This window comes from Phoenix dactylifera, chromosome 2 (assembly GCF_051530095.1).
Source record: "Phoenix dactylifera cultivar Ajwa chromosome 2, Ajwa_hap1_PhDact_Kaust_v1.1, whole genome shotgun sequence".
Classification (NCBI taxonomy): domain Eukaryota; kingdom Viridiplantae; phylum Streptophyta; class Magnoliopsida; order Arecales; family Arecaceae; genus Phoenix; species Phoenix dactylifera.
In genome coordinates, this window is record NC_143191.1 from 58,221,335 (window position 1) to 58,242,615 (window position 21,281).

At 46.6% G+C, this 21,281-nt stretch overlaps 1 protein-coding gene across 2 annotated transcripts; it reads left to right on the plus strand.

Moving 5' to 3' along the window:
- The first annotated feature begins 7,342 nt into the window (after window positions 1-7,342).
- On the plus strand, window positions 7,343-10,031 carry LOC103695783 (suppressor of disruption of TFIIS-like). Of its 2 annotated transcripts, XM_008777195.4 has the most exons (8): window positions 7,343-7,477; window positions 7,948-8,008; window positions 8,201-8,266; window positions 8,503-8,600; window positions 8,690-8,815; window positions 9,031-9,381; window positions 9,465-9,530; window positions 9,760-10,031. In XM_008777195.4, exons 2-8 carry the CDS (start codon window positions 7,963-7,965, stop codon window positions 9,907-9,909), a joined length of 903 nt encoding a protein of 300 aa, XP_008775417.3. In that variant the 5' UTR covers window positions 7,343-7,477; window positions 7,948-7,962; the 3' UTR covers window positions 9,910-10,031. The 2 variants fall into 2 exon arrangements, with proteins under 2 accessions (XP_008775417.3, XP_008775418.3); XM_008777196.6 differs by lacking the exon at window positions 7,948-8,008 and having other exon boundaries at window positions 7,446-7,477.
- Window positions 10,032-21,281: the final 11,250 nt, after the last annotated feature.

The following is a 21,281-nucleotide window of genomic DNA, read 5'->3' on the forward strand; positions in this document are numbered from 1 at the left end:
TTTATGTGGACGATATAATTTTTGGTGCTACTAATGATAGTCTTTGTCAAGAGTTTGCTAAGCTTATGCAGGGAGAATTCGAAATGAGCATGATGGGTGAGCTCAACTTCTTCCTTGGGCTACAAATAAAACAATCAGAGGAAGGCATCTTCATCAGTCAGTCCAAGTACATCAAGGAAATGTTGGAGAAGTTCAAGATGAAGGATGCAAAGGAAATCAGCACACCCATGGGCTCAAGTTGCAAGCTAGACAAAGATGAAAAAGGTAAATATGTAGACTGCAAATTGTACAGAGGTATGATAGGGTCTTTACCCTACGTTACTGCTAGTAGACCAGACATATTATTCAGTGTTTGCATGTGTGCTAGATACCAAGCATGTCCTAAGAAATCACACTTACAAGCTGTTAAAAGAATATTCAAATACCTAGTAGGGACATCTAATGCAGGTTTATGGTATTCTAAACAATCTGATTTAAATTTAATTGCTTATTCCGATGCTGATTTTGCCGGATGCAAACTCGACAGAAAAAGCACAAGTGGCACCTGTCAATTCTTGGGTGCTAACTTGGTTTCTTGGTTTAGCAGGAAACAGAATTCAGTTGCCTTGTCCACAGCTGAGGCTGAGTACATTGCAGCCGGAAGCTGTTGTGCCCAAGTTCTTTGGATTAAGCAACAACTTGAAGATTTTGGTATCAAAATGGACAATATTCCAATTAGATGTGATAATATAAGTGCAATCAATTTAACAAAAAATCCTGTCCAACACTCTAAATCAAAACACATAGAGATTAGGCATCACTTTATAAGAGATCATGTGTTGAAAAATGATGTATTGATTGAGTATGTATGCACTGAAAATCAATTGGCCGATATCTTTACAAAGCCCCTTTGTAAAGATAGGTTCAATTTTTTAAGGAATGCCTTGTGCTTGTATGATCCTAGCAAGTAGATTGAATTTGTAATGCAAGCATTATTTGACTTCAATACTATAGCTTAAATGATTTAACTACTCAAACATATGCAATGCTTTGTATGCTCTAGAGGTACATATGAATGCTACTCAAACTAATAATACACTTCAAGGTCACATATAGCAAACCTAGTGCCTAATAAGTGAAAATATGAATCTATCCAATTAGATGACGAATTGTTTGACTTTCCGGAGGATAGTTATCCCCCTTGGACCCTTCATAGAGATATTTTCAGAGCTTATTCCATAGGCATTCGAAATTTGATCAAACATTCCTCATTTCAATATTGATAATTCAAAAATCATTGTCAAGCTTTTATAGGAGGTATTATTAAGGGGAAGGATCACAAGCAAGCTCACTTAATATTCGCCAAAAGAAATTAAACTGATCATTGAGGTTGAATAAAACGAATTGGGAAAAGATTGGAAACATTTTGAAATTTTTTTTTGGTGCCGGAGACGTCTCTGGCAAATCGTAGAGACGTCCCCCCGGCGAGACGTCTCGCATTAGTCGCGGAGACGTCTCGGGGACAGAATGAATTTTTTTTAAATAGGCCGAAACAGCTCGAGCCGTCCCGAGCTGTTTTCCATCGTCCCCAACAAAATCTTAAACCCTAGCATCCATCTTCTCTCCACCACTAATCGAACCAAAATCACTGCCCATTTTCCTAGATTTCCGGTCGATGGCACCTAAGAAAGCTAGGCGTAGTGGTGGGAGGCGTCCTAGGGTGGCGAACGACGAGGAACGGAGGGAAGAGCCCTCCGCGCCGTCTCCTCCGGTTGCTCCGCCAACCGTGACTCCCTCCTGTGCGAATCACACAGTAACAACAGGTAGGCACATAGATTTTCAATTCTTAGCGAGTGAGGGGTTCTCTATTGGAGAGAGACTCCGTGCCCAAGGTTGGGAACACCTATGTTCCCTAAACGTGTCTACCTATCCTGGCCTAATGAGAGAAGTTTTTAGTAATTTGGCCTTAGGGAGCTCGGGGTACACCGGGTATGTCCGAGGCACATTTGTAGAAGTCAATGAGGATATTTTATCTAGTTTATTGCAAATACCTAAGTACGGTGAGGCTCCGACCTCACATCCCCAAAGAGAGATTGCTTTAAACCTAATTCTAGGTAGAGAGAACTGCGGTCCTCTTGACATTGTTAAGTCCCAAGACCTCAATGCTGAAATGAGATTGCTTTTGAGCATAATCAACAGGGTCTTGTTCCCAAAAATCGGTCGCTTCGACTTTGTTTCGGAGCGAGATTTGGCCATTATGCACCACATCCTGTTAGGGATTCTCCTAAATCTTCCTAGGCTCATGTTAAACTACATTTCAATTTGTCATAGGTACTCCAGATTCAGCATACCGTATGGGATGGTCTTTATCCTACTTTTCAAGCATTTTAAGGTTCCTATCCCTGAAAATGAGCCAGAGAAACCCTTGAGAAACACTGACTTCTATAACGAGAGCACACTACATAGGATGGAATTTCACAAGAAAGACAGGTCTTGGGTTAAGGTTTGTAAAAGAAAATCCCAAACTGTAGAGCCTGAGATCCATCATCAGGAGCCTATCCACCTCTCTCCTCCACATAGCCCTATACCCTCTACTGATCATATGGAGAGCTTTCCTTTTCCTGATTTACTTTCCAGCTCGGCTGGACCATCTACTTCCATGCCTCCTCCTCCAGTTGTTGGATCGACTCCCTTGTCGGATGAGCAGATGCACACCTTAGCATCCATGGTGTGCCAGCAAATGAGGGAAGAAATTAGGTCAGTGGTTTCTGCTGAGATAGCTCCTATCCGCACTTCACATGAAGCACTTTTAGAAGAGTTGAAAGCAATTAGAACTCAAATGGAAGCTATAGGGTCAGAGTTGGTTTGTGTGGCATCAAACCAAACTAGAAGATCATGTGAGATACAAGCTGAATTGAAGATCATATCGGATAGTCTTCAAGAGTTGACGAGCCCTGAATGCAATTTGAGCAGTGTGGCTGCCCAGCTTAGAGGGAGGATTGATAGGGCATCCCATGAAATTGAAGCATTAATGAGAGCACTCAATCAGTCTCAGGGAGATGACTTTAGAAGATTAATGGAAGCAATTAATAGGTTTGTGGAGGCTGCTGCTGCGGCTCTTGAGGGTGCTGGCCGGTGAGGCACATTTTGTGGACATCTAGGGTTCATCTTTTTGTAAAGCCCTAGGCTTATATAAAACTCTTTCTTTTGTGTTTGCAATCAATCCTTGTAATGGCATCAAATGTTGTAATGCTATATGAATACCATATCCTTTCTTTTTGAATCTTGGAGTATGTTTTTAATATTGTGATGTGCTATGGATGTTAAAATGTCGTAATATACCTTGAATGTTCAAACTTGACAATGTGCAACCATTTCACTATTTTGCCAACTTGACAATGCATATGAAACAGGGGGAGCACAACTTGTAATAATTAAGTTTAAATGGTCTGAAATGAATTCCAAAACAAAGGGGGAGTAAAATTCACCTTTCCAAATCATTGAATGTTTCACGTTAATTTGATATAGATGCTGAAATCATATGTGCAAATCTGAAAAAGGAAGTAGAATCATTCAAATAGGCATCGCATTTTGGGGGAATAGGCAAAATTTGTCCCCTTCATTGTTGATGACAAAAAGGGGGAGTAGAACACCAATGCAAAATGCAAAATTTTTATCACACTCATACTTGAAAGTTTAATTAAAATCAACAAAATGAAAAGGAAGAATATTGGCTTAAAGACAATTGTCCCTCTGGAAAAGAAAGGGGGAGTCAAAAGTATTTGGCTTTTGATTGTCTTTAGCATCAATATTTCATCAATTTACACTTTAACTTGATTCAAATCTAAAAGTGATAGATGATATGCCAAAATTGCTCAAAGAGCTACTAAGATCAATGCTTATGCATAAGTATAGAACTGACAATTAACTATACTGAATTATGCATACTGTATCTAGCTCTAACCAAAACACAATACTTGTACATCTGATCAAATACTGTGTATATGTCTAATTTTAAATTTTGCATATACTCAGTGTTTTGTCATCATCAAAAAGGGGGAGATTGTTGACCCCCTAATGGATTTTGATGAATACAAAACACTAGAGTATAATTCTCTTTATATTGACAATTTACTTGAGCATTTTAGGTGTTCAACTAAGAATATTGTTAAGTATTGTCAAGGCATGTTTCCATATTTTTTGGTGGATTTATTGAAGATTTTTGAGATGAAGAAAACGGATCAGGGGCAGCCGAGACGTCTCCGGCTTGTTCCAGAGACGTCTCTGGCACACAGAGAAGAAGCTGGGATGTCTGGAGACGTCCCCAGCACCTGCCGAGGCGTCTCGCAGGGTCGGAGTCGACTCCCGGCTTTCCAGAGTCGACTCTCTCAGAGACGGCAGAAAGGCCGATTTCAAGGGATGCGCGCGAGTCGTCTCCGAAGGACGCGGAGCCGACTCTCTCAGGGATTCCAGAGGACCCGCTTTTTCGTTGAGAAAACATCGGAGCCGTCTCCGACGTCGCGGAGTCGTCCCCACGCATAAAGCACAAAAATCCCGAGACGTCTCCCGAGGCATGCGAGCCGGCTCTCTCAGAAAAAAACAGAAAAACAAGAAATCGGGCTGTTCTTCTTCGGAATCGTCCCCAGAAAGTGCCGAGTCGATTCCAACATTGTCAAAAGATTTTTTATATAGCCGAGACGTCTCTCGGTCAAGCGGAGACGTCTCCGGAATGCCTGGGACGCGACTGACACATTTTTGCAGGTTCTGTTTGAAATCCTAACGGCTCTATTTTTGTTTCTAACGGATCTATTGCTTGCAGAAGTATAAAAAGGAGTTTTTAGGTGCATGAAAAAGTCTTCTCACCAACCTAACACTAAAGCATTCAAGAGAGAAGAAAGAGAGAGAGTCTCAAGGGAGTTGGTGCTTTCAAGAGGAGAAATCAAGTGCATTCAAGCCTTCTTCATCTAATTTCGTGCTCATCTACTCACTCCCACTCGGCAATCAAAGCTCGCATTCAAGCCGACATGATCCACATCGGAAGAACCACCATCATCCAAGCTTTCAACGGCAAAGAGGGTTCTTCCGATTTTGTTGTTCTTTATCGATTTATTTGCTTTCATAGAAGCTTTTAAATTCTTGTAAAACTCTTGAACATTGTGCTTGTTCCAGTCAAGGGACTTGGAACAAGGGTTAGGCGTCCCAAGCCTAGTTTAAATTGGGGGATTGTAGGGTTCGTTGTTAGCCCGGGTTAAAACAATGAGTTGGGTAGTTCACTCGAAAAACTACCGGACTGTAATCGCCAATTATAGTGGAAAATTCCCAAAGGTGTTTGGGGAGTGGATGTAGGAGCAGTGGAAGCTCCGAACCACTATAAACCTCTGTGTTTGCGATTGATTGTGCTTACCACTTTAATTTTATTTTTGCACCTACACTTGTGTGTATTGTTTAATTAGACTAAAAAAATTTTAAAACACCCAATTCACCCCCCTCTTGGGTGACCATCTCTGGGCAACAGATTGGGCAGGCAATCTAGATGACAGAAGGTCTACCACCGGCTATGGAGTTTTTCTTGGGTCTTGTCTCATTTCATGGACTGCTAAGAAGCAACATGTGGTATCCCGTTCAAGTACGGAAGCTGAGTACCGGTCCCTTGCTATTACAGCGGCTGAATTATACTGGCTTCGAATGCTCCTTCGGAATTTGTGAGTTCCTCTGATGTCTCGTCCTCGGATTTATTGCGATAATATTGGCTCACTTGCACTTGCATCGAATCCTGTATTTCATGCATGGACGAAACATGTTGAGGTCGACTACCACTTCATCCGTGAAAAAGTTGTCAATAAGGACATCCAGCTCAATTATATTTGTACTTTGGACCAGGTTGCAGATATATTTACTAAAGGTCATACTGTGAAAAGGTTTAAGTATTTGCGTGACAAACTCACAGTTCGTCCACTTCCCATGAGTTTGCAAGGGGGTGTTAGCCGTATGACCAACTCCAACTCATCACACTCTCAGCAATATCTGGACTCAGTCAAAGGTCCAAAACTACTTGCTAATACGTAGCTCTATTTGTTACAACGAATGTAATCTCCAGCTGTATGTTTATCTTATCACAAATGTAATCTCCAGCTGTACAGTTTTATTATAAATACAAAACTCATTCGTTGGTTTTGGCATTGAAGCCAACCCACTCAAATACTCTGTTTTCAGGACAGGGTGGCTCTTTAGGATATATTGTTGTATTTTAGCTAGTTTTAGCCCTAATTACTTCATCACTATCATGTATCCTAAATTTCTAAGTTAGTTATGATTATGATAATATATTTTAAATTGTATAAGTTTTGTTGATTGTGATCTTGATTTCTATTAAGTTTTTTCACTTTTGAGTTGTACATGAATTTAGGGAGAAACCTTGGATGGGTTTATATAAAATAAATAGGTTGAGTATGTGTTTACAATTTCTAACCGGACTGTAAATTGCTTGTGCATAGGTTGAGAATTTTTTGACCCAAACTTGATTCGAGTTGACCCAAAGCCGACCAACCCGGCCTATTGCCACCTTAGCTAAATAACTCGATTGATTAATTCTAAAGTACATTGAAAAGTGGAGTATTCCAATTCACATGGACATCTCCGTCTTCAATAATTCAAGGATCGCTCACACAACAGTCCACCATCCATGTCGATTTGTTCTACCAGGAATGGATCCAATGGAAAAGAATATGTTAAAAGATATACCTTTTTTTGGTATATAAAAGATATACCGAGTCGATCCATCTCCTGATGCCTATCAACCAGCTCATGCTCTCTCTCTAATCCAAGGAATAATTCTCATCTTCCACCAACTTTCACATTTGCTGCTACGTCGGCAACTCTCCACTGTCATATACTTTTATGACATGCTATCTTAATGGAATCTAAACACGTGGAAATCAAAGCAGTAGCCAGAAACATAACTTGTTCAAAATTCAAACATGGTATCTTGTGTGTGAGAGAGAGAGGAATTGGATAGATAGTGGAAGGCTTAGGTAAGCATATTGATCATGACATGCATTTGGAATCTAAATACAAGAGAATATAAGCCAGTGGCCATCTGTCACTCATGCAATCTACAAAGAAAGCAAAAGAGATCGGAGTAAATATTATGGTATCTTGCTTGTGAGTCTGGGAGGGGGAAGAGAGGATAAAATCCATGCTCTTTTTGCCTGGGAATTATGAATCTATTCTATTCTTGGTTTCGGTCTTTATGACAGAGATTCTAATTTGTAATGAAAGAGAGAAGACACGGAAAAGGGGAATGAATGGATTGTTCGGACTAATGGAAGATATTCTCCTCCATCACCCACTGAGAAAATTGGATGCGCAACATGTGTTGCTTCTCCAATACGACCTTTCGGTTCTTTTAAATAGACCTCTTAATGGATCAGCTTAAATCATCAATCCATCACGAGTACTTAGCCATTGTTCTTTCAAACTCGAGTGCTTTTCTTCAGAGGTAACCTTATTCTCATATTCTGTCCAAATTCATATTTTTGAGACACTGGACTGATTGTAGACCCTTGCTGTGCTCCCTCTTCTCCTCTTGTTGTGGTCATAATAGTTCTTACTTTGTTCTGATTGTCTATGAACTGTTCAGGTGACTTGCTTATTGGAATTTTATAAGTTGTTTTATGCTGATCTCCATTTTTAATTGTTCATGAGTTGTTGAACCTTGGACTAATTTAATACCGTTCTGGCATTCCGAGGGCATCGGTTACATCCGTATATACCCGTTGCCATAAAAAATTACAAATTATTTAGTACTAAGATGTTTAAATTTGGAAGCACTATCTGAAAAATTTATGACTTCACAGGTGCTTTACATCTCCTGTTCATGGAATTGCTTGCTTAAATGTCATTTCCCTTTCTGATGGAATATGAAAACTGACCATAATTCTTCATTATTTCACTTATGGACTCTTTCAGGTTTGATTTTTACAAATGGATTCTATTTCAGGCGAAGTAAAATATGAGTGCTTGCTCTTTGGTAGGTGTAATGTCTACCCTTTTTTCAAATAAAAGATTATCTGATAATTTAGTTTACGTTTCACCAAGATTGCAAGCAGTATTTTATTTCTTACATAATAAACAGAGCAAATTATCTTTTTTTTGATAGTTAATCTTTATATGACTGGTTATGTGATGCATTTGCCATCTTTCGGTGTACTATGTATCTCAGACATGGATGATACCTTGTATCCGTCGAGCTCAGGCATCAACTTAGCCTGCAGGAAGAATATACAAGGTAAGCTTAACAGTTCCAAAATGGTTAATTAATTCATGATGTCTTCCAAGTTCAGGCCTTTGTTATGTTAATGAAGATAGAAAGCATAATCGCTCCTAAATTTTAACTGGGGCATCTAAAATAGGAGCACCATGGTTAATGCACACCATTGTTTGGCCATTTGTTATTAAATTCAATAGACTTAAATATGCATCTGTACATAGACAGAAAGGTTACTGATTTTTGTCAAATTTTAGACTACATGTTGCATCATCTTCGAATCGAAGAAAGCCAAGTTCCACGCATGTGCTTGGATTTGTATAAAGAGTATGGAACAACGATGGCCGGTCTAAAGGTAGAGGCACTAGTTTTCTGAAGAGCTTTTGAGAGATTAGTTTGTTAATAAAGTTTTGGCTTTTCTAATCTACTGTGATTCCTATGCAGGCACTCGGTTTTGAGTTTGACAATGATGAATTCCATGCTTATGTTCATGGAAAACTGCCATATGGAATTTTAAAACCTGATCCATTTTTAAGGGGGCTACTCCTTTCAATGCCACAAAGAAAAATAGTATGTTGATCTTAGAAGTCCCCAGAAATAATAGTTTCATTTTTTATCATGTAGATAAGTGCAACCAACCAAATATGAGGATATATTATTGCTCACGCTCATCAGAAAAATGCTAAACTATTCGATCTCATAATCAAACCTAATTTATTTGTTGCTAGTTTCTCAAGAGAATTATTTTCTCATCACAAGTTTTAAATTTACGTCACTCTCTACAGATATTCACAAATGCTGATAAAGCCCATGCAGCAGAAGTCCTCAAAAGACTGGGCTTGGAAGGTTGTTTTGAGGGTGTCATATGCTTCGAAACACTGAATCCACCAGTTCTACCCAGCGATAGCGATGAAAAGATCGATATCAATCGCTCAGATGAGTTTGAAGATCAGATACTGATTCAAGCAAAACAATCCAAAGGTGAATCAGATACTGATTCAAGCAAAAGTGAATCGGATACTGGTTCAAGCAAAGCAGATGGCTCAAAAGCCGGGTCACCACGTATTCTTTGTAAACCTTCCATTGAAGCCATCAAAACAGCTATTCAGATTGCAAATATTGATCCTCAGAAAACAGTAAGACACATACTGATTTTTAGAACTTTCAGTATTTCATTATTTTAAGCAAGAGTTGGAAGCTAAAACTTTTCTATTTTCAGATCTTTTTTGATGATAGTGCTCGAAATATAGCAGCGGGAAAGGCAGCAGGCCTTACCACCGTCATCGTAAGCCAAAACCTGCTCTGTATTAATTCAACTATGCCATAGTTTCTCTATATTAAGACAAATTCTTACCTATAGAAATGAAGAAACTATGATTATCTTAATTGGAAAACATGCAATTGGCTAACTGAAGTGCTTGGACCAAAATACATAAAGAAATCAATGCTATCCATAGCTCTTAAATTAGTCTCTGCTGTCACTTCTGTCTAAAGCTTGGAAGAATGGAATGCAGGTTGGGAGCTCGGAGCTGGTTTCAGGGGCAGACCATGCCCTCAATAGCATCCACAACATCAAGGAAGCACTTCCTGAGATATGGAAAGGCTGGGATCCGTTGGAACCGGTCCTTCCATCCACTGCAGTTGAAACAGTAGTCCTCGCTTAGCACTTCATTATGAGAAGACCTACCTACAAAGATATCAACCTAAAGGGATTGTAATATGTATCAGTTAAGGAAATGAAGAGAAAACATGCTGCTATAGAACTTCATGACTAATATTTCTTCGATGTTTCCAAGTTCTCTCTATTTTCTTAAACATTTGCACTGTCTTGCAATCTAAGAGAGGAGCTTCGGTACTAGCTATATTTTAATTTGGAGAAGAAAAAGCTTCTTAATTGCTCGAACTGCTTCATAGATTCTATCTAGATTGGTCAAGGATGCAATGAAGCATGCAGTATTAATAAAGAGAATTTATCAAAAATATTAATAAAGAGATGAGACGCCAGGTCATCAAATAAGGGAATCTACTGTAATTCTTCAATTTTAATAAAGGACAATAACTTTTTTGTAATTTTGGCCGCTGAAGTAGGACTATATAAAATCGAGTCTTCTAATCACTCCAACCTTATAAACATTTCAGTGTAGTACCTGTTTGCAGACTAAAAATAAAAATAAAATAAAGAGATAGTCAAAATAAATTTCAGCTTAATTGCCACTCGCAGATTGAAAATAAAAAAAATATAATCAAGGAGCTCTACTATAATGCTCCAATGAAGATAGAGGACAAGGACATTTTTTTTATGTCACTGGGGAGTAGAATATAAAATTTTTCTTTTTGTGGAAAACAGAGGAATAACCACCTAGGAGAAGTTGAGATTTTTCTTAATCATTCTAATGTGAACAAAATTGCATTGCAATACCTGTTTGCAGATTTGAAATAATAAAATAAATGAACAATAAAATAAAATTCAGCCTGGTGGTCATTTGCAGATTGAAAATGAAAATAAAATTTAGGAGCTCTATTGTAATGCTTTAATGTTAATAAAGGACAAAGATTTTCTTTTCTTTGTCTCCCAAGAGTATTATATAAAGTTGAGTTTCTTCTAAATCAGTCCAACCTAAAAAACATTTCAATGTATCACCTATTTGCAGACCAAAAATAAAAATACAATAAAGGAACAATAAAATAATTTTTCGGCCTAAAAGTAGAAAAACAAACAATTAAATATATTTCAGCCTTATAAGCATTTTTTTTGGGTACATCGGCGACTCACACATAACGGGTACGAGTATATCCCACAAAATCACAAAAAAAAAGAGATAGTGCAAAGAAGAAGAAGGGACAGACACATGGTTCTCTCAAATAAATCCTCCAGAGTGATGAGCCGCATAGGAGGCCACCTAGTCCGCAGTACTGTTCATCTTTCTGTAGACATGTGTAGCTTGATGAGAGACACACTTACCCAAAAGTCTGCGGATGTCGTGGAGCAACTGCATCTCGCCGGCGGCGTATCCCCGACTCTGAACCCACTCGATTACCGTGGCTAAGTTTTCTTCAAGAAGAATACGGTCCGCACCCAAAATACGCCTCGCATAGGTGATGCCCTCCCATGCGGCTCTAAGCTCGGCACTGACGATAGACGAATCAAAGGTCTGCCGGCCTCCGGCCGGCACCAATTTGGCATCGTGGTCTTTGATAACAAGCCCCGCACCACTACTGATCCTCATAGGCATTTGTAGACGGAAAATGAAAGTAACATTTGGACTGCAGCTAAAATTAAGTAGATTTCAGTACCTTTTGATTTCCAATCAGATGCTCCACCATTGAGCCATGGAACCCTACAATCTTAAAGAAAATAAGTTTTCTAAAAACATAAATAAGTTTATATAATGCAGCATCCAAGTTTCCAAAGGGGGCAGTAAGTCTAAGATTACCACTTGTTGGGGGAAAAACCCCAAGTCATACCGCCACGGAGGCGCTCGGCCAAAAAGCGCCGACCGGAAAGGCGCTCGGCCGAAGAGTGCCGACCAAAGAACACCAACCAGAGGGGTGCTCGGCTAGAGAGCGCCGATCTGAAAAGATGCTCGGCCCAAGAGTGCCGACCGGAGCGCCAAGAGGCGCTCGGACCAACCAACGACCAAGTAGGGATGCTCGGCTAGAAAGAGCCGACCAGAGGACGCCGACCAGAAAAGCGCTCGATTAGAAGGCGCTGACCAGAGAGAAAAGCACGCGGAATAAAGGCGCTCGGCTAGAAAGAGCCGACCAAAGGGCGTCGACCAGGAGCATTAGAAACGACCCCGCCACAAGGCGCCCCATTGGGCGACCAGCTCGGCTCGGCACCCCTGCCAAGCCGATTGCCTTGACCAGATGTTCAACTCCTACCTAACCCCCTGAGGGACTTGACAACTCCACTACAACCTGCCGCTATCTCCAAGCCGTCAAGGCATAAGATCTCCGCAGGTATTTGGCACGACCTGCCATTAATGCATGAGACCTCCTCAAGTCTCCGATGCGCTCAGTCATTTAATGAACACGGCTCAAGACGATCTCCGGATCACTGAACCATCAAAGCATATGGCTCTCCCTGACCGCCGGTTCATTCGGTAATAAATGCGCTTACCATCCATGGACCCCGGGCCTACCACGGCCGGCGGTTCAACCACTCCAACAGGTCCGATCGACCGTGACAACTCCCTGGTTCCGGTCTGAGTCGGCCTTATTTTCCACTATGCCATTAATGGGCCAAATCATGCCCAATTATTACAAAAGAGGACAAACTCCCTGTCACCTCCCGGGCAACATAAAATCCCTCTATAAAAGGGAGCCTGGGAGGAAAGAGGAGAGGGAGGGACCGAAACACAACAGCACAGATAATTAAGCACCAATATCCTCTTATTCTTCTTCACCCTCTGGCTTGCTCTCTCCACATATTTGCCCCCTCTGACTTAAGCATCGGAGGGCCGGCGCCGGGGAGCCCGGCCACCGGCTTCTTTTTTGCAGGACGGGACAGGACAGGACGCACTCTCCTCTCCGCTCTCTCACACATCCCAGGAGGGCACAGGAGGACGCAGCCGGCCGGCGCACCGCCGTCCGCCCTCCCCGCGGCGGAGCTCCTCCTTCCCCAGCTTCGCGGCGGCCCCCGGGTCCAATTTCCAGCAACAGTTGGCGCTAGAGGAAGGGCCCGAGTTCGCTGCCATGAAGCTAAGAAGCAAAGGGGCTTCCAATGCCTCTCGACGTCCTCCACCCAGTCCTGAGCATTCAGTCCGGAACTCACCACCTCCGGCCGAGTCAACCCCTCAAGTTCGGCCGGAGCAATTTGATGCCCTGGTGCAACAAGTGCAAGCCTTGGCTACCGCTGTCCAAAGCTTGTAACCCAGGGGCGTCCCAACGGCACCGCCTCCTCCGGCTCCAGCTCAACCGGAGCCTCCTACAAGCGGACTTCCCCTTCGAGGTCAGGACTCTCAAGTCCAGGCCTCCCTCTGGAGAGAGCGCCCAGCCAGAGGCTACGGAGGCTAGCCACAGCCTTCAGAAGCTGAGTCGGTTCCAGGGCAACCTGCGCTCGAACGAACCGCTGCAGCGATCCTCCAGAATGATGAACTCGACAAGAAGGTCGAGAAGCTGGAGCGCCAAATCCAGGCACTCCACGGGAGAAAATCAGGACGTGATAACGACTTCGAGTTCACTACGAAGTCACCCTTCTCTCCGGAGATCGAAGATGAACCGGTCCCACTACGGTTCAAGATGCCCCAGGTGGAGCCCTACAACGGCAAGGCTGATCCCCTTGACCACCTGGAGAGTTACCGGGTCTTAATGGCCCTACAAGGAGCCTCGGAGGCCATGATGTGCAAAGCTTTTTCGGCGACACTCCGAGGGCCAGCCCGGCTTTGGTTCACCGGGCTGAAGCCGAGTACTGTCTCTTCCTTTGAGCAGCTCGGCAGACAATTTATTGGCAACTTTGCCGCCTGCCAGCCCCAGCGGCGGACATCCGACTCCCTCCTTGATATCAAACAAAAGGAGGGAGAATCCTTCAAGGAGTACTTGGACCGGTTCACCGCCGCAACATGGGAGGTCCGGGAGCTTGACCAGTCAATCGCCATGTCGGCGTTGAAGACTGGAGCCCGGTCCTACAGATTTCTCTTCTCAATCGAGAAGAATTTCCCCACGGACCTCACCGAAATGTTCGCTCGGGCGCGGAAGTATGCCAAGGCAGAAGAAGCCGTGGCGGTTAGGCGGGGCGGGACCGAGCAGAACCCCAAGAAGAGACGTCGCGAGGAGCGCGGCCAGCCCAGAAGCCCGTCTCCGCGACGAGCTAAAAATCCGCCCCGCTCGTCCACCCCGGTTGAGAGGACCGCCACAGCAGAGGTCACCACTCCGTCCGAGGTTCCCACTGCAGGCCCGTGCACCCGAAGGGAGGTATGAAAAGTATACTCCCCTCAATGCTCCTCGGGCTGAAATCCTCATGGAGATTGAGAGTCGGGATTGCATCCGGCTCCCACCTCCGAAGCCAGACACCAGAATCCGGCGTGATCTCCGGAAGTATTGCCGTTTCCACCGGAATCACGGCCATGATACCGAGGATTGTTATCAGCTCCGAAATGAGATCGAAGCACTCATTCGCCGAGGGGTGCTCGATCGGTTTGTGCAAGGCCGGCATGAAGGGAAGAAGCTAGCCGAAGGAGCAGCACAGCCTGAAGGTTCAAATGCCAACAGGCCCATCGCCGGCGTCATCAACACTATCCGAGGCGGGACCTCGGCTGGGGAAGCCTCAGGGGAAGAAGCCTCCTCGAAGCGCCCGCGCACCTCTGAAGCCATCTCCTTCTCAGATGATGATCTAGAGGGAGTCGAAACTCCCCATGATGATGCCGTGGTCAACTCCATGATCATAAATAAATTTGATGTAAAACGCATCCTGGTTGATAATGGAAGCTCGGCGAATGTTTTGTATTTTGGTGCTTATTGTAAAATGGGGATGACAAAAGAACAGCTACGGAGGATGAATGCTCCGCTAGTTAGATTCACTGGGGATTCAGTCCCAGTAGAGGGCGAGATCGACCTTCTGGTCACAGCCGGGCTCGCCCCTCGTGAAAGTACCGTGGGTATGAGCTTCCTTGTAATACGCCTGCCCTCGGTTTACAACGCCATCCTCGGAAGGCCAGGACTCAACGCCCTCCGAGCAGTGGTCTCAACTCACCACCTGCTGATGCGATTCCCTACCAGCCAGGGAGTCGGTGAAGTTCGAGGGGACCAAATGGTGGCAAGACGATGCTACCTAGCGACCCACGAAGCAAGACAACCAGCCGAGGTGCCCGCCCCAACGACTGACCAGCCCTCAACCGAAGTTATGGAGGCGCGGGTCAACCCCCAGAAAGAGCGGGTAGAGCCTGGTGAGTTGTTAATTCAAGTTCCCTTACGAGAGAACTTTCCCGAGCTAACCGTGCAGGTCGGCTCTGGCCTTGGCGAACACGAGAGGAGTCGCCTCGTCAACTTCCTACGGGACAATATGGATGTCTTCGTATGGTCGCCTGCAGACATGCCAGGGATAGATCCGGAGGTCATGGTCCACCGGCTTCAGGTGAAGCCGACCTGCAAGCCCGTGCGACAAAAGAAGCGAGGCGCCGCCCCTGAATGACAACGAGCAGCAGCCGAGGAGGTCGGCAAGCTCCTTGAAGCCGGCTTCATCCGGGAGATATCCTACCCGGAATGGCTCGCTAATGTGGTCCTCGTCAAGAAAGCCAGCGGGAAGTGGCGTATGTGCGTGGACTACACCGACCTGAATAAAGCCTGCCCGAAGGACAGCTTTCCACTTCCTAGCATCGACCAGCTCGTGGACTCCACCTCGGGTCACGAGCTGCTGGCATTCATGGACGCCTTTTCTGGATACAACCAGATCCGCATGGCGCCAGAAGATGAGGAAAAGACAGCCTTCATCACCGACGGGGGAACCTACTGCTACAAAGTGATGCCATTCGGCTTGAAAAATGCCGGGGCAACTTATCAAAGGCTGGTCAGCCGGATCTTCAGAGACCAAATAGGCCGAAACATGGAGGTCTACGTGGATGACATGCTGGTAAAAAGCAAGGTGGCGCAAGACCACATAGCCGACCTCAATGAAGCATTCTCCACACTCCGGAAGTACCAGATGAAGCTCAACCCAGCCAAATGTGCATTCGAGGTCACCTCCGGCAAATTCCTCGGCTTCATCATTACACAACGAGGAATTGAGGCCAATCCAGAGAAGATCCGAGCCCTCCAAGAGATGACGCCTCTCAGGACAGTCAAAGAGGTACAGCGGCTCACGGGCCGAGTGGCAGCCCTCGGGAGATTCATCTCCCGCTCGGCCGAGTGCTGCCTTCCATTCTTTGCAGCCCTCAAGAAGCCGAAGAACTTTTTGTGGTCGGACGAGTGCCAGCAATCTTTTGAAGAGCTCAAGCACCTACTGGCTTCCCCTCCCCTGCTCATGAAGCCTCAACAGGGTGAGCTCCTCTACTTGTATCTGGCTGTCTCCCCTGTAGCAGTAAGCTCGGTCCTGGTCTGAGAGCAGGGCAAACTCCAGAAGCCAGTATATTATACCAGTCGGGTCTTAAGGGACGCCGAGACCCGATACTCCAAGCTTGAGAAGACCGCCTATGCTTTGGTCATCTCGGCTCGGAGGCTCCGACCCTACTTCCAAGCTCATACAGTGGCTGTGCTGACTGACCAGCCGGTCAAGCAGATCCTGCAGAGATCAGATCGTGTGGGTCGGATCACTAAATGGGCCATTGAGCTCGGAAAATTCGACATCGAGTACCGGCCCAGACCGGCGATCAAAGCACAAGCGCTCGCAGACTTTATAGTCGAGTGCACCATACCGGATGAGGTCGAGCCTGAACCTGAGCCACCGGTGGAGCAGACCCCGAGTTTGACATGGACTTTGCATGTCGATGGCTCTTCAAACTCGGGGGGTAGCGGAGCGGGACTTATCCTCACCAGCCCAGAGGGGGTGGTTGCCGAGCAAGCCTTGCGCCTCGAATTTCCTGCTTCAAATAACATGGCGGAGTATGAGGCACTTGTCGCCGGGCTTAAGCTAGCCAAAGAGCTAGGAGTGAAGGACTTGAAGGCCTTCAGTGATTCTCAGCTCGTCGTCAACCAAATTGTGGGCGGCTTCGAAGCCAGAGACCCGACCATGCAGAAGTATCTTCAGAAGGTACGGGATCTCGTCTCGACCTTGGAATCCTTTCATATTCAACATGTTGCCAGGTCGGAGAACCTAAGGGCCGACCAGCTATCAAAGCTGGCGTCCTCTCGCATGAGCGAGCTTCCCAAAGAGGCAGTACTGGAATATCTCCAAAAGCCCAGCACAGACGAGCCCGAGCAGACCCTCTGCACTGAGTTCGAGCCAAGCTGGATGGATAAGCTCACCAGCTACCTGCAAGACGAAGTCCTCCCCACCGATGAACGAGAGGCTCGCCGAATCAAGCGCTCCGCCACCCGATACATACTATATGAGGGAAGGCTCTATCGGAGATCTTTCACGTCTCCCCTCCTCAGATGCCTCCGCCCAACGGAGGCTGATTACGCCATGCGCGAAGTCCATGAAGGAATCTGTGGAAATCATCTGGGAGGGCGAGCATTGGCCCACAAAATTCTACGCCAAGGATACTATTGGCCGACACTCCAGAAGGATGCTATGGGCTTCGTCCAAAGATGTGACCGGTGCCAAAGGAACGCCAATGTTCAGCGCCGGCCCTCGGCTCCTTTGACTTCTATCAGCTCCCCTTGGCCCTTTGCCCAGTGGGGAATTGACATTCTAGGGCCATTTTCACTGGCCACCGGGCAAAGGAAGTTCCTGGTCGTCTCCATCGACTATTTCATAAAGTGGGTGGAAGCTGAGCCCCTCGCCCAGATCACCGAGCAGAAGATGCGGAATTTCGTCTGGAAGTCCATTATCTGCAGATTCGGGCTTCCCCGCATCCTTATCTCTGACCACGGTCGCCAGTTCGACAACATTCACTTCAGAGAGTTCTGCTCCGAGCTTGGCATTGACCATCGCTTCACCTTGGTCGCGCACCCTCAGACGAACGGAGAAACCGAGGTAACTAACCGTACTATTTTGCAGGGTCTCAAACCCAGGCTCGACAAATCCAAAGGACAATGGGTCGAAGACCTATACAATGTCCTGTGGGCTTACCGGACCACGTTCCGCGTCCCCACCGGCGAGACTCCCTTCAACCTGACATACGGGACGGAGGCTGTCATCCCACTGGAGATTGGGATTCCTTCTCCAAGAGTCGAGCATCACGACGCCAGCTCCAACTCTTTGCAGCTCAGAAGCAACCTTGACCTAGTCGAGGAAACAAGGGAGGCCGCCCGAGTTCGTATGGCGAGGTACCAGCAAAAGACAGCTCAGTACTACAACGCCAGGGTCAAAGCCAAATCTTTCAGACCAGGGGACCTTGTCCTCAGAAGAGCTGAGGCCTTCCGACCAACTGAGCAAGGAAAGCTGGCCCCAAACTGGGAAGGACCATACCGAGTCACGCGCATCCGCCGACCCGGAACTTACAAATTGGAGTCTCTAGATGAGACTCCCATTCCGCGGAGTTGGAACTCTAAAAATCTCCGCGTGTACCACCAGTAGAACCCTAAGGGGTTCCCCATTATTCAACCATTGAATTTTATTCTATGAATTTCATTTCACAATAAACTGATGGTTTGCGTGCTTATTCCGAGCTCACCAATTCTCCCAATTATCTCATGCCATCAGGTTTATTCTTCTTCCCTGACCACGGTTGGGATGCCCCGGTGCCTCGGGATGATGGAGTACCTATGCGGGCTCCCTGAAGATGTTCGTGAGTTCGTGGCGCGCTTTCCACCGGCAACGAGCTCGGCTCGTTCTCCTACCCTGACCACGGTCAGGATGCCCCGCCACAACGAGATGCCCCGATTCGTCGGGATGGCCCGAGACGTCGGGGTGCGGTCTTAAGTGACCGGACGAGCTCGGCTCGTGCTCCATCGACTATTGAGTAGCGGTCCTCTCTGACCGGACGAGCTCGGCTCGTGCTCCATCGACCATTGAGTAGCGGTCCTCTCTGACCGGACGAGCTCGGCTCGTGCTCCATCGACTATTGAGTAGCGGTCCTCTCTGATCGGACGAGCTCGGCTCGTGCTCCATCGACCATTGAGTAGCGGTCCTCTCTGACCGGACGAGCTCGGCTCGTGCTCCATAGACTATTGAGTAGCGGTCCTCTCTGACCGGACGAGCTCGGCTCGTGCTCCATCGACCATTGAGTAGCGGTTCTCTGACCGGACGAGCTCGGCTCGTGCTCCATCGACTATTGAGTAGCGGTCCTCTCTGACCGGACGAGCTCGGCTCGTGCTCCATCGACGATTGAGTAGCGGTCCTCTCTGACCGGACGAGCTCGGCTCGTGCTCCATCGACCATTGAGTAGCGGTTCTCTGACCGGACGAGCTCGGCTCGTGCTCCACCGACTATTGAGTAGCGGTCCTCTCTGACCGGACGAGCTCGGCTCGTGCTCCATCGACTATTGAGTAGCGGTCCTCTCTGACCGGACGAGCTCGGCTCGTGCTCCATCGACTAGAGTAGCGGTCCTCTCTGACCGGACGAGCTCGGCTCGTGCTCCATCGACTATTGAGTAGCGGTCCTCTCTGACCGGACGAGCTCGGCTCGTGCTCCATCGACTAGAGTAGCGGTCCTCTCTGACCGGACGAGCTCGGCTCGTGCTCCATCGACTATTGAGTAGCGGTCCTCTCCGACCGGACGAGCTCGGCTCGTGCTCCATCGACTATTGAGTAGCGGTCCTCTCTGACCGGACGAGCTCGGCTCGTGCTCCATCGACTATTGAGTAGCGGTCCTCTCTGACCTGACGAGCTCGGCTCGTGCTCCTACCCCGACCTCGGCCGGGATGCCTCGAGACGTCGAGATGCCCCGGTTTATCGGGATGCCCCGATGCATTGGGATGCGGTCTTCATTGACCAAGACGAGCTCGGCTCGCTGTCCGTCGGCTTCAGCCGACGAGCTTGGCTCGTTCTCCATCGCCGGATTTCTCTGCCGACGTCCCCAAAGAATGGAGTCCGAGCAGAGAAGCGTCTCCAGTTGCCTCGGCGCAAGGACGCACACGGTACAAGGTACCCATTTAATTAATGCTTCCACATTAATGTCTCTATATTGTCTATTCTATTCTTGGATTTCTCTGCCGACGTCCCCAAAGAATGGAGTCCGAGCAGAGAAGCGTCTCCAGTCGCCTCGGCGCAAGGACGTACACGGTACAAGGTACCCATTTAATTAATGCTTCCACATTAATGTCTCTATATTGTCTATTCTATTCTTGGATTTCTCTGCCGACGTCCCCAAAGAATGGAGTCCGAGCAGAGAAGCATCTCCAGTCGCCTCGGCGCAAGGACGCACACGGTACAAGGTACCCATTTAATTAATGCTTCCACATTAATGTCTCTATATTGTCTATTCTATTCTTGGATTTCTCTGCCGACGTCCCCAAAGAATGGAGTCCGAGCAGAGAAGCGTCTCCAGTCGCCTCGGCGCAAGGACGCACACGGTACAAGGTACCCATTTAATTAATGCTTCCACATTAATGTCTCTATATTGTCTATTCTATTCTTGGATTTCTCTACCGACGTCTCCAAAGAATGGAGTCCGAGCAGAGAAGCGTCTCCAGTCGCCTCGGCGCAAGGACGCACACGGTACAAGGTACCCATTTAATTAATGCTTCCACATTAATGTCTCTATATTGTCTATTCTATTCTTGGATTTCTCTGCCGACGTCCCCAAAGAATGGAGTCCGAGCAGAGAAGCGCCTCCAGTCGCCTCGGCGCAAGGACGCACACGGTACAAGGTACCCATTTATTTAATGTTTTTACGTTATCTATTCTGCTTTTAGATTTCTCTCTGCCGACGTCCTCAAAGAACGGACACCGAGCAGAGGAGCATTTTCAATCGCCTCGGCGTGAAACACTCACGATACCAACAAACTTGGTATAAACGTGTTGAATCCCCATCACGAGCTGACGAGCATTCGACCCATTCGCTGGAAAAGAATCCGACCCGCCCCGGCAATGTGGGGCTCGGACCCAAAGTTTACTAACTTTGCTAAAAAGTTGTCCCAGTGACTGCTTTAGGGCTTGGTCGAAATCTGGGCTAGGCTCGGAAAGACTCTCCGAGCCCAAATCCCTTAAGCACAAGCGTTGCTATACCACTGGTCGAAGGGCCGAGCAATGGAGCTCGGCTAGCCAAACCTAAAACCAAACCCTGTGGCGGGTAAAGCTGAGGCCCTAGGGCCCATGTCCTCGGAACCTAAAATGGATCCAAGCAGAGAAACTTGGACTACAACAGACGAGTTTCCAAAAAAGTATATTCATTTCAAAAAGCCCGTAGGCTGAGTACAAAAATTCGGGTTCGGCCCTTACAAGTATGGGGGACCATCCCGACTTTACAAAAATGACAAAATTACACTCTAAGGCTCGAGCTCGACCACTTCGGCTTCGGCAGTGCCGGGGGCGGCGGGCTCAACAGTCGGGACCTCCT

Excerpts from the sequence above, each read along its gene's own strand:
- LOC103695783 (XM_008777195.4), top strand. The coding sequence starts at position 7,963 with ATGGATTCTATTTCAGGCGAAGTAAAATATGAGTGCTTGCTCTTTG. Across the intron at positions 8,009-8,200 it reads ATATGAGTGCTTGCTCTTTG|ACATGGATGATACCTTGTAT; the intron begins GTAGGTGTAATG and ends TATGTATCTCAG. Across the intron at positions 8,267-8,502 it reads CTGCAGGAAGAATATACAAG|ACTACATGTTGCATCATCTT; the intron begins GTAAGCTTAACA and ends GTCAAATTTTAG.